At 45.4% G+C, this 15,822-nt stretch overlaps 1 protein-coding gene across 1 annotated transcript in view; it reads left to right on the top strand.

Annotated features, from left to right (window-relative positions):
* Window positions 1-15,255, top strand: part of znf536 (zinc finger protein 536) — an 84,472-nt gene extending 69,217 nt beyond the window's left edge. The window contains exon 5 of the mRNA XM_062549627.1: window positions 12,628-15,255. Within this exon, the coding sequence (XP_062405611.1) occupies window positions 12,628-12,740 (113 nt within the window). The 3' untranslated portion in view covers window positions 12,741-15,255. The remainder of the gene's footprint in view (window positions 1-12,627) is intronic.
* Window positions 15,256-15,822: the final 567 nt, after the last annotated feature.

Raw genomic sequence — 15,822 nt, 5'->3', positions numbered from 1 at the left:
GAACAAGAGATCATTGTGCTCTCCGTCCTCCCACGCTCCCATGCAGCCGAGGCGGGAAGAGGAAGAGGGGGGGGGGGGGGGGCTTTTTAACAAACGCCGTGATTTCCTGTCATCCCCGAGCAGCCGCCATCGAGCGCAGAGGAAAACAAACGTGGGAGTGTTTCTGATAACATAAAAATATTATCCTGCTTCTGTTGTTGACCACAGCGGCACCTCAGAGAATAGCCATTCCTGCTTTGAGTTGGGGCTCTTAGAAAGCACCCACACACACACACACACTCACACACACACACACTCACACGGTCGCCTGCACTATAAAGTATGTGAGTCCATTTACAGGGCTTAGGCCAGTGGTGTGATTCAAACAAACTCTCCGAGCAGCCTGTGGGGACCCAGAGCTGTGGACACGGGGCCGCTTCTGGGGATGTCGGTGGCCGCGGTGGCTAGAACGCTCAGGTTGTCATGACAGCCCGGGTTCAGGGCAGTAGCAAGGTGCTGTGGCTGACAGATTGTGTGAAAGAGTTTGGACAGGATTGCGTGGTGGGGTGACAGTATGGTCACAAAATAGATAGCAGAAGGTGCTCCCCAGGATCACACCGGGCCAAGAATGGTGGGACGGCTCCCCAGGGTGCCAGAGGACCTCCGAGATCAAACGAAGCAGCAGGCTAGCACCGGAGAGGGAGAGAGAGACTGGGAGAGACCGGGAGAGAAAGGGAGAGAAAGAGAGAGAGAGAGAGAGAGAGAGAGAGAGAGAGAGAGAGAGAGACCGAGAGAGAGAGACCGAGAGAGAGAGAGAGAGAGAGAGAGAGAGAGAGAGAGAGAGAGAGAGAGAGGAGGGAGAGAGAGAGAGAGAGAGAGAGAGAGGGAGAGAGAGAGAGGGAGAGACAGAGAGAGAGAGAGAGAGAGAGAGAGAGAGAGAGAGAGGGAGAGAGAGAAAGAGAGGGAGGGACGTGCAGGGAAATAGGGAAGGGTTTCTCACTGCAAGAAGTGTGGAGTGATAGTGCCTGCACTCGTCTCTCATCCCTCCATTCTCTAAGGGACCCTTTTGGCCGGAGAGGCCTCTGGTTCCCACAGACTGCTGCTGCGAAAAGGTGCATAATTACTCTTAAGAAGGTAATAGTGTCAATGTAATGCCCCTCTCTCCACATCTCACTCTAGGGAACAAAGAGCCCTCTAAGGCCGGCCTGACAGCTGTCCTCCACGGCCCGCTCTCCCACCATCACCGCTTTCAGCGAGATGATCAGCACACAGACAGAGGGGCCGGGTGGAGAGAAGCCGGTTGTAGTTATCAAAAAGACATCTCTTGTTACAGTTTTGCTTTATTTTCGCATCAAATACAGTGTTGTCTGCTTTCCTTTGTAGCTGTGAAAAGTTCACCCTGCCGGTATAAAGCACACACACACACACACTCACACACACGCACACACACACACACTTTCGTCTCGAAGTCAAGAGACGTCTCCTTATTGGAAAATCTTTCAATAAATCAATGTGACTTTAAACACATTTCCCCCGTGACATCCCTGACCTGATAAGAACTGAGCTAATCTCTTTTGAGGCTGTCGGAGTGCTTTGAACAAAATCTAGTTCGCATCTATCAGCAAGGTTATTTGTCAATGACTTATAATCCCAGGTAAATTTCACTGGTTTTATATTAGAAACGGCTAATGGTTCTCATGTCTGAAGTTTCTCAGGCTTGGGAAAAAGAGCGGAGATTGAAGTGGAACAAAAGGAATGTTATGGATCGGCCTGCCAAAACACAATGGGAGTAGAAAGTGAACAAAACAGGATAATTGTGGGGGTAACTGCAGAATTGCAAGTAGAACAGTGAGTGTACCTATTACTTCCTTATCGCATTCTATCAACTTCGTACTGCCCCAGTCTTATTATTATCATTCTGATTACATTTTGATACCACAGCATTAATTCCTAACGCTGCTGCTACAGCTACAAAAGCTATCGCAGCACTTTTCATATTATTATTACTACTACTATTGTTAACAATACAAATGTTTTGTTATCTTAAGCTGTACTTTTAGTATATCTGCAGCTAATACTTAAATGTTTCTAGTAATTCACTTTTTCCCTGTTAAGTGTAGAAGTAAAGCCATGGCACACAGCGTTCATACGAGCAGTCCTTCTGAGGCACAAGCTGTTCCGCGCTGGCTTTTATTTCATCTTTTGAGCCGTGAGAAGCAGACCCCCTTGCTAATCTGCTGAATAGGAGGAGTAAGATGTACGTGAGGCTTAATATCACTTAAGCTCTTCTTGATGGCCATACAGTGGAAACTGTGCCACTCCCTTCCCCTTCTTCTCTGGTGCTCCTCTTGTCCTTCCCACCACTATATACCCTCAAGAACAATCAGCCTGCCCACCAGCACATACTGCACCTCCTACGGCTCACCGTCTCCTCCAGCAGCAGCAGCACCATGCCGGCTGAAGGGAGCGCAATAACTAAGAGGACCTGACCTACTTGGTAATTTATGAAGACTCAATTAAAGGAGTACACAAAGTAATGGCTCTGCAGAATGCATGTGTCCGGCACACTGTTGATATGTTTTGTCCGTGGATATTAGAACAGCGCGTCCGGGCTTCATAAACAGGGTTCAGGGATGAATAATTGATATGTGCAGATTTGCGTTTTGACACCGGCGCAGAGTGCGCTGCCTATTTTATTTATCAAGCGGGCTGAGCCGCCCCCTGTTCCTCTCCTACATGTTCATAAATAAGACACACAGGCAAAGAAGGGTAGAGCTTTAAATTGATACGTCACTTTCCACCATATCAGGACATATCCCTACAGATGGATCTACAGTGATGACTCCCAGCCTTCGCTTTTTTCCCCCTTCTCCCTCGCTCTCTCTTTTCCTTCTTTTCTGATTTTTTTTTTTTTTTTTTGAAAAGTCAAAAAGCTCTTTTTTCATATCTCCTCCTTGAATGGATTTCCCTTGTCTGTGCGAGGCAGCATGGAAAACTCATGCCATATCTGTCAGCTCCGAATGGAGCCTGGGTCTCTGAAGAGCATTTCTTGATCTCACGCAAGTGTTTATGGTTGTGTCAAATGAAAGGGGACTTGCCGTAAGTGCTTACCCGGACACGTAAATAGTTTGACATTTTGTTCTCTAACAACGTCGTACTTCTGCTGGTGCAGTAAATAAGGGAAGCTAAACAATGGCACAGTTTGAAATCAGAATGCAGATCTGAATATGTGATTTGTTATAGAGGCATGTTTCATTTCGTTTCATCTGTTCTCTGCACATTTCTGCTTAAGGACATCAGACTTTTTTTTCATTCTATTACTCATTTCATGTGCGTGCAAGACAAAGAGTTAGATTTCCTGCATGTTTCATTTCAAGGTCTGTATAGCATGTGTGTGTGTGTGTGTGTGTGTGTGTGTGTGTGTTTGTGTACACACATGTTTGATCGAGATATAATGAGGCAAAGTGAGGAGTGTATTATAAACTGAGCGTGTTTAGATACGGTTGAGGTCCAGTCCAGGTAGGATAAAAAATGTATTTGTGACAGAACCCCTCCACCTTCTGTCTCCTTCTCTCCCACCCAGTCACTCGGTTACTCACACAGACACACTCTCATGCTACATACTTGCAGCACTCTGTAATGTGTGATATAATTCCACATGTATCCATTCTCCCACGCCGAGGCCGTAAATTAAAACCAAAGTGCAGGAGAGAAAGGAACAGGTCCAGAGGGGTTGCTGAACCTTCAGACAAAGAGCAAGGGTTTAGTGCCTGGTGACAACCTTAGAGAATAGCACAGAGCCAGGCTTTAAAATAGGCCTAGAGATAACTGGATTGCCATAGAGAAAACGCCTGCTCTAGTATGTACAGTAGACCGACACTGCATTGTTAATTTTATCCTGAGAAGAAAAATGGTCCCTCTTGAAAATGGCATTTTCTCCTTTTAACTCCAGTTTTGCTTATTTATTTTTTTATGTAGCTCATACATATGCCTGCTGCAATTGCATATCTGCGGTAATCCCATGCCAATGGTGTAATTATATCCATTAGAAGAATGCTATTAGATATATGTGAGGGTGCATACGATTGTGTAAGTAGGAGGCGGGAGAGAGAGACCGAGCGAGAGAGTGAGCTAGCAAGGCTGAGGGGTGAGGAGCAGGCCCAGCGAGTGTGGCGGGAGGGGAGGAGAGGAGCGGGGAGGAGAGGAGAGGAGAGGAGCGGAGAGGAGGGGAGTGGGGAGAAGGAGGTGATGGTAGCAAGGAGCTCCCGGGGGGCCCCCTCATCTCTGCTAATTATCCACTCTGGAAGCCGTGGTTGGAGGGGATCCTCTGAGAACGCTTCTTTAAAACTATCCCTTTTTTCCTCCCTCTACCTAAAATGATCACAGGCCACATTAGCAGGCAACAATACAGCACACATCCTGCTTCTCTCTGATGGCTAGCGTGACCCTGGAACCGCTCGGCGCTCACGCGCACACGAGAGCAGCTTGGACGCTGAACGCCAGCGGCCTCTCTGACCCCGCGCCGCAAACATCTGGCCAGAGGCGGCCGAGTCTCGGCGCCGCGGCCGTCCTGCCATCCATATGCGGAGAGAAAGCGTCGGGAACGTAAAGAAGAGTCTATTCATAAATAGCTCTGTCTTAATTGAGACCCAGTAAGAGTAAGTAGCAGATGTTAGACCGGGAACTGTTGAATCATCGGAGACCGGCAGGGAAAGCAGGCGAAATCACATTAGAAAAGCAGCCAGGTGCTCGTGATTTTCCATCACACTGCTTCACCACCATGTTGGAGTTTGAGGAGGGGGGGGGGGGGGGGGGTGGAGGTGTGTGTGTGTGTGTGTGTGTGTGTGGGGAAGGGGGTGGGGGGTATGACTAGAAAGATCAACCTACTGACGAGTGTCTTAGACTGAAAATGCTTTAATAATTCTTTATTTTTCCCTTTCTTGTATATTATTTTTCTTCATCTTTTCATTTGAGGGATTAATATAGGACAGCAATTGTGGGTTACTGAACCCTTTGGTGTAAGTGTAAAAAATCGTGGTAATAATCTTCCCTCTGAGGATTCTGACTGCTAGTGTCGACTAGTTTTTAAAGACTTGTGATTTCGCTTTCTTTTTCGCCTCGTTCCCAGGAGTATAGCAGTCCTATCGCTACTCGCCTTGTTTTCTCTCATCTCAGTCCAAACGAACACAGAGTTAGTCAAAGCTTGCCTCCATCACTTGTCACTGGCAGCACAGAAAAGCTCAAGTCAGTCCCACCCCTCCTCCTTCCTGTTATTCAGTCTCTCTCTCTCTCTCTCTCTCACTCTCTCTCAGTCTCTCTCTCTCCCAGACGTATTTTAAAGTGTTAAAGTGCTTCTGGCTGGCTCACTGGGAGAGGGGCTGGGGTGGTGGGTGTGGGGTGTGGGGTGGAGGGCTGCTCCCCTGGCTGTCTCCCTCGCTAAGGTGTTGAGTGGATGGCAGGTGATCTCTGAGGCTGCTGGGGGGACCTGGGGAGGAAGTAGCACTGACAGGTCCCATTGAAGAGGATTAAAGGCACTGTGTCTCCTTCCATTCCCCTCTTCCTCTTGCTGTGACTCTGTCTGTCTGTCTCTCTCTCTCTCACACACACACACACACAGACACACACACACAGACACACACAAACACAGAGTACCATTCGCCCGCGTTCTCTCTCTCCCCTCTCTGTGTCTGACTCTATCGCGTGCGTGATCTGCGGCGTGACAGACAGCGTGGCTCTCTTTGGCGCGGGCGGGCGCGGGCGGGCGCTCTGAGGGGACGGCGTCTAGGGGCAGCGTGGCCGACTGACTGAGCCCCCCCGCGCTCGGCGCTCAGCGCTCGGCATCCGCCCGCCTGCGTTTCCCACCGCAGCGCGACGCCACAAAAAAAAATGAGTAAGCGGATACGACGGCGGTGCGCGGCGCGGCACGCTCCTGCGAATAATACCGCCGTGCTCTCCGCCGGGACCGGGGCTCCCAGATTAGAGCTCACAATTAATACAAGACATGCTAGCAAGAAAAGGAGCTGCTGAATATCATTAGACTGTCTCAGACACTGAGACTCTTAGGCCCCTGTACATACATACACTGTGTGTTTGTGTGTGTCTGTGTGTGTGTGTGTGTGTGTGTGTGTGTGTGTGTGTGTGTGTGTGTGTGTGTGTGTGTGTGTGTCTGTGTGTGTGTGTTCGCTTGATGAACTACTGGTACGGGGACAGATAGCATAATGGAGGCTGTAGTGTTTTTTGACAGGTGATATTTAGTTGTGAGTGTGCCACCCCCTGCATGCGACTCAAATGTTCATTTTTATTCCGGCGCAGGCGAACGAGGGAACATATTGCTAAAGCCTCTTGTCATCGGCAGGCGAGTTTGGCCTATTTAAGCAGCGACCGGCGCTGCTCGCTCTGCTCTGCTCACCCCACGTAGAGCCGAGAGAAATAAAAAGCATGATTCATACTCAAATGAGCCCCGATGAACAAAAAATGACCTCATCTCTTCCTGTTGTCAAACAAAAGCGTCTTTTTTAAAATGGAGGGAGGAGGGGGAGAGGAGAAGAATCTAGAACACTGTACAGGCCAAAGCCTCATCGCACAAAACTAAATCAGAGACCATTGAGGAGAAAACAGACAATGACAACTTCTTTTTTTTTACGCAACAGCCTTGATTCAACCTTGTTAGCTATGGAGCACTTTGGTAATCGCCTCTTAATGATTTCTCTCTTTTTTTTTTTTTTTTTTAAACGTCAGACTTGAGCTTGTGCTGGAGCTGCGAGAGTGTCACAGTCATTTAAGACGTGGCCTTTTTTCCCTCCCTGGGCACATTCCATCGCCATTATGTTACATTGTTGCTGAATAAAGGCTGGTATTATGTTCCCACAGTAAAGGGCAGAAGTGGCCTGAGTTTTTATCTGCTGAACGAATCAATCAGGATTATGTCAGTTGAAAAGAATCACAGACAGCAGTCGCCAGCAAACCGAGGGGGTTGTGTGTGTATGTGTGTAATTTGTGAGTGTGTTAGTGTGTGTTTCAGTGTATGTCTGTGTATATGTGTCAGCGTATGTGAGCAAAAAGGCAAAAAAAAAGCGAGAAGGATATTCCTTTTTTTTTTTTTAAATGTATTTATCGGCCATGAATATGGCGTGGTGACTGAAGTATAATTTTTTGCTGTCTTTCTCTCTCTCTCTCTTTCTCTTCTTCCCCTCTCCCCTTTTCTCTCCCTCTATCTATCTCTCCGGGAGGATTCTAAGGGGCGCTAATTATCATTTCAGCAGAAATGATTAGGAGATCAAATGGAGATCGAATGCCATTTCCTTCCATTAATGCGGGGGGTTTAGTGCGTCTGTCATGGCGTGGCCGTCGCCAGGGCCTGTGGGAAAAGGAGCGAGGGAAGAATGGAGCAGGGGCTTAAGAGAGGAGGACAGGGCGGGGCTTGGCAGAGGGGCGCTGGGCCTATTCATCTCAGCACCAGCCCCGGAGAGAGAGAGAGAGGGGGAGAGAGAGAGAGGGAGAGGGAGAGAGAGAGAGAGAGAGAGAGAGAGAGAGAGAGAGAGAGAGAGAGAGAGAGAGAGAGAGAGAGAGAGAGAAGGGGAGAGAGAGAGAGAGGGAGAGAGAGGGGGAGAGAGAGAGAGGGAGAGGGAGGGAGAGAGATAGGGGAGAGAGAGTATTGTGAACAGTGAAGAGGTAAAGAGAGGGAGAGCAGAGGTGAGACAAGGAGAGGAGGACAGAGAGAGACAGAGCAAGAGTGAGAGCCTGAGGGAGGGAGGGAGAGAGAGAGAGAGAGAGGGAGAGAGAGATAGTTAAAGGGAAATGTATGAATGTACGGACACAGTAGACAGTAGCAGTTCATCTAGCTCTGGCTGTTGTGAATAGAGTTGTTACACGAGGAAGTCTGTGTTGTCCTGAGAAAACAGAGGAAACGAGAGGAATAAAGAAAGAGCTGTACAGAGATTTATTTTCACTATGAGGGAGACGGCACAGAAGGCCAGGCTGTAACATAAGAGGACAAGCTGACTGGGGGGTCATCTGGTCAAGTCTGGCCCCACTGTAAATCACCTACAAGTTCACACAAGTAGCACCACTCACACACCCCGGGGTCACAGCACAGCCACACGAGTCCAAAGTAGTCCGTCCCTGCAGCTCGGCTCAGTACGATTCCCACAAGCACTCACTCAGAAGGCAGCAGCAGCACTCACGATGGGTGCTGTCGTTTTGGGGGAAACATTACATATTTTGAAAAATATTGATGTCATAAATAAAAGAGGGGGTGGGAGGCGATCACAAGTGCTTAGCCATTTTCACATTCGTATTTATGTGTTGCAAAAAAGGTAATAGATCAAGCACATTCCATTATTCTCTTATAAGATCATTAGCAAACATAATTAGATATGAAAGTAAAGTCATTTGGAGAAGAGAGGAGAGAAAGTGCTATCAGGCACAGAAGACAGATTGCTGCATCAGTGTTTGGGCTTAAATTGCTCAGTGGAGGTATTATCTGTGTGGAAATCTTTTTGCCCCAGAAATAGAGTTTGGGAAGACGTCAGATAGCTCGCTCAAGTATTTCTGTCATCTTCTCAAGACCACTTTATTTCTCCTATACAGGGTTTTTTTTGTGTGTCATAGACAAGGGTTATGCATTGTGGAGGAGGATGTTGTTTTCAGTGATTTTCAGTTAGTCACAGAGCCGCAGACATCGTAACTCAACTTATTTTGTATCTCTACACCACAGTAGTCATGTTAGGTGGTGGTGGTGCCTAAATTGAGTGATTTTATTCACCGGTTCAGCTCCCCATGTGGGTGGGGAGTAAAGTTATTTTATCTGAGCGTGTTCCCTTTATTTGGCTTCTCTAGTTATATGTTCGCAGCAAAAAGGAATCCAGGTTTCTTCTCCTGTTCTCGATACCAGTGGGGAATAAGAGAAGAGGGATCTTTTTTTTTTTTTAAATTGTGCCACATGTACAACTTTGTCTCTTGATTTTTCCTCCGTTCGCACACCTCATGGAGGCAGCCAGTCATCTGAGGAGGTGGGGGGGGGGACGTGAACCCATACAACCACGAACACAACAATCGTCTGTGTCTCGACTCGAAACGCGCCCGTTTTTCTTGTTTCGCTTTGAGGGAGGGGTGGGGGTGGTGAATGCGGATTCTTCTAGTCTTTGTGAATCACAGCAAATGGTATTCATAAACATCCTGTATTCATTAAAACCTTCTAAAAATATGATTTGGGTGCACTTCCTCACGCTCAGCCGCTCGAGTGCGTGTGTGTGTGTGTGTGTGTGTGTGTGTGTGTGTGTGTGTGTGTGTGTGTGTGTACTGTCTTGTATTTACATATTTATAAATACTGGGCTGTACAATGAGGCCTACCTTTGCCAAAAACAACACTTCTCCAGCCGTGCCGGATGCCTGCGGGAGAACAAAGAGCTGAGAGGCACCTTCCATAGTGGCTGCAGCCATGGAGATCAGGAGATGAGTGGAAGGCAGACAAATGAAGTCACATCTATATCATAACCAGCTACAGCACTCTACACACACTGGGGCCTCCTGCGGGGAAGGAAACAGAAAAGAAAGTCTAGCGCACATCTTAAAAAAAAAAAATAGTTCCCCACTTCCTTAGATTCATGATGAATTGACAACACATTTTCTAAAAAGGCTGTACTCTTAACACGAGTTCACATTAGTTCATGTGTTTTGGATTCCTCTTGTGTATAGAGTCAAATTTATTTCAAAAAGGTTAAATAGAGAAACACATAGAGCAACCGTATCTTGATTACTTTCTGAACAGGAACACTGTAAAATACTGACATCCAATGATTATAGACCCCAACATAATGTTATTCCACAAGCAAGGGGAAATGTTTCGAGGAGGATGTCTGGAGGAGATGACGAATGGCTGCGTTCCGGCGCAAAGTGTTTTTTATCTGTAGCAAATTTGCTGCATGGATGCAAAAGAAGCCATTTTGCCTTCATATATTGTGCAAATGTCAGGTTGAAGACCCTAGACACACCAGTGTATCCCTCAGCGTCTTGGCCCTAGTTAGCAGAGCCTTGTGTTAGCCCATTGTTCTGTCCGCCTCTTCATTTATCCATTCTGTTAAGCATGACACATGTATTAACATAAGATGGATCCCGGAGCTATGAGTCCTCTTACCATATGTCTTGTATTAGTTTCCAGGGCCTCTCGCAGCCTAATGCTCTTTCTATATATGCACTACCGAAGCTGACCTGTAGAGGGGAGAAAAAAACTCCTTTGTGCTCCAAGTCATTGCATCTTGGACTCGACTATACTGTACTGCACCTTGCCTGTGGGAACCATACCAAATACTGTATGTCTTGTAGCAGCATGCTCGTTAATAATAATTCATAGGATTAATGATGGATAAATGGAGTGCTGACCTTCTCTAGGATCTGATGCTCAGATGAGTGCATCACTCATCCGTAATTCTGTGCGTGGGCTATCTGATGGCTAAAGCATTGCAACCTCTGCGATTCGTAGGGCAAAACATGTTTAGATTGGCAGGGTGTTCCTGGATGATGCTTGTGGAATGCAGCATATGTGCTTCTCTCTCTTGGGTTGCAATGCGCTATTGGTGCCGTTGGGAAATCACACAGGCCTACTAAAAAAAGGGAGAAAAAAAATAGCAGTCTATAAAACCTGCAAAGTTGGCCTGATCTCTCAACCACAGTGGCAGTTGTTTGGGGAGCAGAGAAGGCGTCCTTAAATAATGGCATTCCAGGTGGCTCAGTTAATGAAGAGTGAAAATCAAATATGGAGCTTAATCTGTAACTCATTACTGAAAGTTTCTTTAAAAGGAACTCACAAAAAGGGAACACCCTTGGGAGATTAGGCACTCTAAAAACTGGGGAATTCAACATATTATTATTGCTAATATCACATATTATTTTAATGATTTAATTATCTCTGCAAAAATATGTCATCACTTAGTTCCCGCATTAATTTATACTGCAATGGGTAACTTTGTCAATAAGCATCAGATGCATTATTGTCATTAGAATATACAGCAAAGTAAATGGGACCTGAAGAGTTGATACTGAGGAGTAGGTGCATTTGATTTGCGGAGGCTGAATCTGAAGGCTTGCACCGCCATCTAGTGGCCAGAGTACATTGATGCATTATTCTAGCAACTCGTTTTGGTAATACGTGAGGAGACAGAAAAAGCTTGCACAAGAGCGAAATGGCCGCTTTTGCTATTCAGTGACATGTCAAAGTCCTATGGCATATCAAAGGGATTAAGACAGCATGATATGACCGTCTTCAAAAGTTAACTTTATGAAATGACGGTCGTTTAAATTTGTTTGCGGGTGCGGGCAAGGGTATTTCAAGTGTGAAATAGTATCATTAATCACTGGTGTTCCGGTTGTTAGGGAAGCATTCATATCTCCACATCTCTCAATATTAGTACCAGACGAGGCGGAAATGCTTTAATTCTTTTTTTCTTAATCTCCGTCAGCTTTTTCTAAACCGTATGACATCTGCGCTTTAAGTGGACTGCTTTAAGAAACACATCTTGATTTGAGAGTGACGGTGTGATTGTGTGCCTAATGCGGGGAGAGTAGGTGTCAGCGTTATTGCTCTTTGGCAAAACTAAATGACGATGTTTTATCCCGTTATTAGTTTTCCATGGCTCTGCTCCGTCTCTTCATTTCATTCCGATATCGCGTTCTTGCGCGAGCACACTCAAATATAAGCATGTTTTAATTTCATTTTGTCACTTTCATGGAGGCACTTTAAAAGAACATGACACGGAAATGCACTCTGTAGATTTTATTGGCAAATAATTTCCCCAGAAGTTGTTGGGGGAATGAAACACCATTCGTATTATTTAGTTCAAACCGCAGAAGAACATAATTAGAAAGACTAAGCATTTTTGCTAGATTCAAACTTCAGCAATAATTGAGCAACCCAGTTCATAATGTCCCATTTTCGTTATCTAGCAAATATAACTTGCTTGGAAAAAGTCTGAAACATCTCCTAATTATCATATGTCCTTTATTGCGACTGTTTCTGTCACCTTTGCCCAGCAATTTTATCTCTACGCAAATGCACTCATGATTATTTCTTACATTCAGTAAAACTGACACAGTAGTTGACAATTGTTGTCTCTCCCTCAATAATAAAGTATTTTGACCTCATCCAGTTTCCTAATAGTAGACATAGTAGGCTTACACTTTTTTAACAGACATACTGTAGTGACATTCAATAATAAACACTTATTAGTGGCAATATGGCCTCATCATGTTTGACCCTATGACCTTGCAAAAAACATGTTACACTCACCAGCATGTATTTAGCACATCTCACTTGCTACATTGATTGCATGCATTATCCATTTGTAAGTCAACGATTTGTCATGGTTCTTCATCAGTAAGATACAATCCTAGCTTGGCGTTTGCTGTGTAATGCAGGCCTAGTTTATTATTTCAACTGAAGTAAAGTCAGCTATGTTAACATCAGCACAAAGAAGGGCTGAGACAGTACACACTATCTGTGAATGAGTGTACTGTATGTGCATTTGTGACTGTGTGTGTGTGTGTATGTGTAGTGTCCATTAAAATGTACAGTGTGTGATCTGAAAGATATAGAGAAAAAGAGAGGTAGAGAGAGAGAGAGAGCAACCCTAATGTTTGTTCTCTTGACCGCAGTTCATCTGTGGGCCACAGAGGAGGAAGGCTCCGGCAGCTTCGGCCCAACTCTGTCCCCCGAGCTTAACCTAGCCGACTCTGAGATGCACGACGCCTCTCTAAACAGAGACTAACAGCCATCTGGAAGCACACGCCGGGGGCCACGAGGATGACGAAGATGATGATGATGATGATGGCGGAGGTGGTGAAGAAGACAAACTCTTAATTAAAAACAGACTATTTAAGAACAAACAGAAACTAACAGACAAAACATGGATGGATTAAGCTGAAGCAGGAGCAATCGGCTCTTCTCTGCAGGCATGGCAGAGAGGATGAGACCTGCTGACTTTTAGTGGACTGGACACTTTAAAAAAAAAAACTGTGGGAAAAAATAAGAAAAAAAAAAGAAAGACTGGCTTCACAGCGCATTTGTTCAACGTCTCTTGAATCTTTCTTGTAGCCATATGTTCTGTGCAGTCCCTGTTTTTGGCTTTGACATTGTGAAAAAAAAAGAGAAAAAAAAAGAAAACAAAAGCTTAAAAAGGCTAAAAAATACTACCTGCGTGTCCAATGTCTATGAGTGCAACACATTCCTTTATCCAAGATGGAAGTAGAAGCAATGCAGTGCTCTGTCAGCTGATGGGGAAGAGACGGGAGGAGAGCGGAGAGCGAGGCCTGCAGTCCCAGCCTCTCCACAGCCACACAACCTTCACATTCTGCCGCTTCCTCTGGAGACCAGAGACATGACAATGTCCACACTGCCCTTTGACACACCTCTGTTATGCTACAATGGTTTTGACTGGACGTGACTGTTTCCCGAAGCCCCGGTCCGGCCAACCCAGAGCACAGTCTCCTTCAGTGACCAAGCCCCGCTAACCTGGGAGACCAAGCACAGTCCGAGGCCCTCGAGGCCTACCCATCTCTCCTACCCCACACACTCCCAAGGGCACCAACAACCAGGACTGAAGTAGAAGCGCTCTCTCCGACAATCTGGTGCTTTATAAGAGGAGTGGGCAACAATGCGATGACACATAGGTGGAGTTGATGGCTGAATGCAGGGTGGAGTAGCCATGGTGATCTATGGTCCATGGCAACTACAAGGAAAGGAGAGGCCTGTGTGTGGGAAGAAAATATTGTTGAAGTGATCTCTCCTCACCTTTCTTAATTAGAGAGTGATATATGTGCTCATACACAAATATGAAATGTGTGGAGTTAGGTGTAAAATAAAAGTGAGTTAAACAGAAGTATAACAGTCAGATTGTATTCCTCTAAGAGAAAGTACCAACGTGACAAGAATATCTAGTTTACACCAGACTCATGTTACGAATCAACACCAACTGACATATTTGAAAACTAAAGATGATAAAGAATGCTAGATGAAAAATGAAAACCACCATCTTGTTTTATCTCTCCTGTAAATGTCAAGGACAATAGTGTTGACAAAAAATAGTGTTGAAGAAAAATTTGTAATATACTGCCACAGATCAATGTTGCAAAGTGTTACTGACTACTGAAATGGTTTGATGTATTTACTTATTAAAAAGAAGAAAAAAAGCAGGAAACAAATATTGTCTAGCCTTAGATACAGTCATCTGTTGTTGCATCTACAAAGCTAGCTGTTTTAGATGGTAGCTATTAGAATGGATTTTTTTTTCAAGTACTGTACTTTTTGCCTTCTACAATGTAAAGAAAAGAAGAAAAAAAGAAAAGATTGACAATCTTCTCATATTGCTGCAAGCATATGCCCATACAGTATATACATAACTCATACATGCATACATAGAGGGGTTTCTCTTGTTTTCTCCAAAAGTATTTTGCACTGTGATAGTAATTCTAAACCCAGTCTATACAGTACAAAGTTAAAAACTAACTAAAAATGACAAGTGTGTATGTGTGTGTGTTTGTGTGTCCCTTGACATTGTGAAATGTTACTTTCCCCCCCCCCCCACCTCTGTTCTCTTGTGAACGCTGATCAGTCCATCTCTGATCGCCATTATTTTGGTCTCTGAAATATCCCTTTCAAGAAGAGTTTTCTTCACCTTTAAAAGCTCACGCCACCATGTACAGCCTCAGCCATCTGATAAAAGCAAAGGCCATGAGTCATCAACTGTACAAAGCTTAGTGTTGGGTCCCCCATTCCTTCCTTGCAAATAAACCCCATCTTTTTTCTGGCATAATGCATTCTTTTAGCATAAGACCTACAGCCCTCCCATATCCGCCTGGTCATGAGAAAAGCCAAACAGAAAAAAAGAAAAAGTAGCGTGTTATTGTATACTTGGGCGCCGGGTGTAGCAGCACGCACTGGGACCTGCTAGCGATTGGCCAAAACTGACCGATAAGATGCATCTATTTCCCCGGTCATGTGGCTCAAGCTGGCTGAGTTCCTGTAGACGTTCTCTCTTTCTCTCTCTATCTCTCTCTCTCTTCTCTCTCTCTCTTTATTCTCTCTCTCTGTAGTGCAGTACCTGGGAAAATGAGCTGAAGGTGTCTGCCTGGGTTTGACTAATCCAGAGTATGAGCATTCCAGTCCCCCCCCCCCCCCCACCCCACTCCACCCCTATGCCCCCTCACCCAGAGCTGTCTTGTGAGCTGTAAACTTTTCCGTTTGCTGTACCCTCATGGCAGATGCTTTGTTTTGTAACTACTGAACTGTACTTATAATAAAATAATATGTATTCAAACTATGAAGGAGTGGTGTGGAAAAATGAGTGGTCTTTGTCTACGAGTGAGCACAGGCTCCAACTGCCAGAAGGCAAACAAAAGAGGATTACAATGGCCTCATGGGAATCAGCACATGTTTAAATTCAAGAAGAAGGTGTCTGAAAGTTCACACACACTCTGGAGTACAGACACGCTCGCCTCTTCTATATCAACTACGAAATACACCCTGCACTCTCACGTGTGCACACACACACAGGCACAACTGCAAATACACATCCAAGACACGCACAAGGCCACTACTCAGAGATGCGTGCACCATATGAACACACACATTCATATGGACAGTGATTATTCCAAAAGAAAACACACACACACACACACACACACACACACACACACACACACACACACACACAGAATACACATACACATAAACACATCCCTAAAGTCTTCCCACAAGCAATATGTGGCCGTACTGTAGGAGCCAGCGTTTTGCTGTGAGCACACCTCTAGCCTGTTGTTGGGGCAGCACTGGTTCCACAGTGTTGAACGATG

Source organism: Sardina pilchardus, chromosome 11 (assembly GCF_963854185.1).
Source record: "Sardina pilchardus chromosome 11, fSarPil1.1, whole genome shotgun sequence".
Lineage (NCBI taxonomy): Eukaryota > Metazoa > Chordata > Actinopteri > Clupeiformes > Clupeidae > Sardina > Sardina pilchardus.
This window is presented reverse-complemented; position numbering and strand designations above follow the sequence as displayed.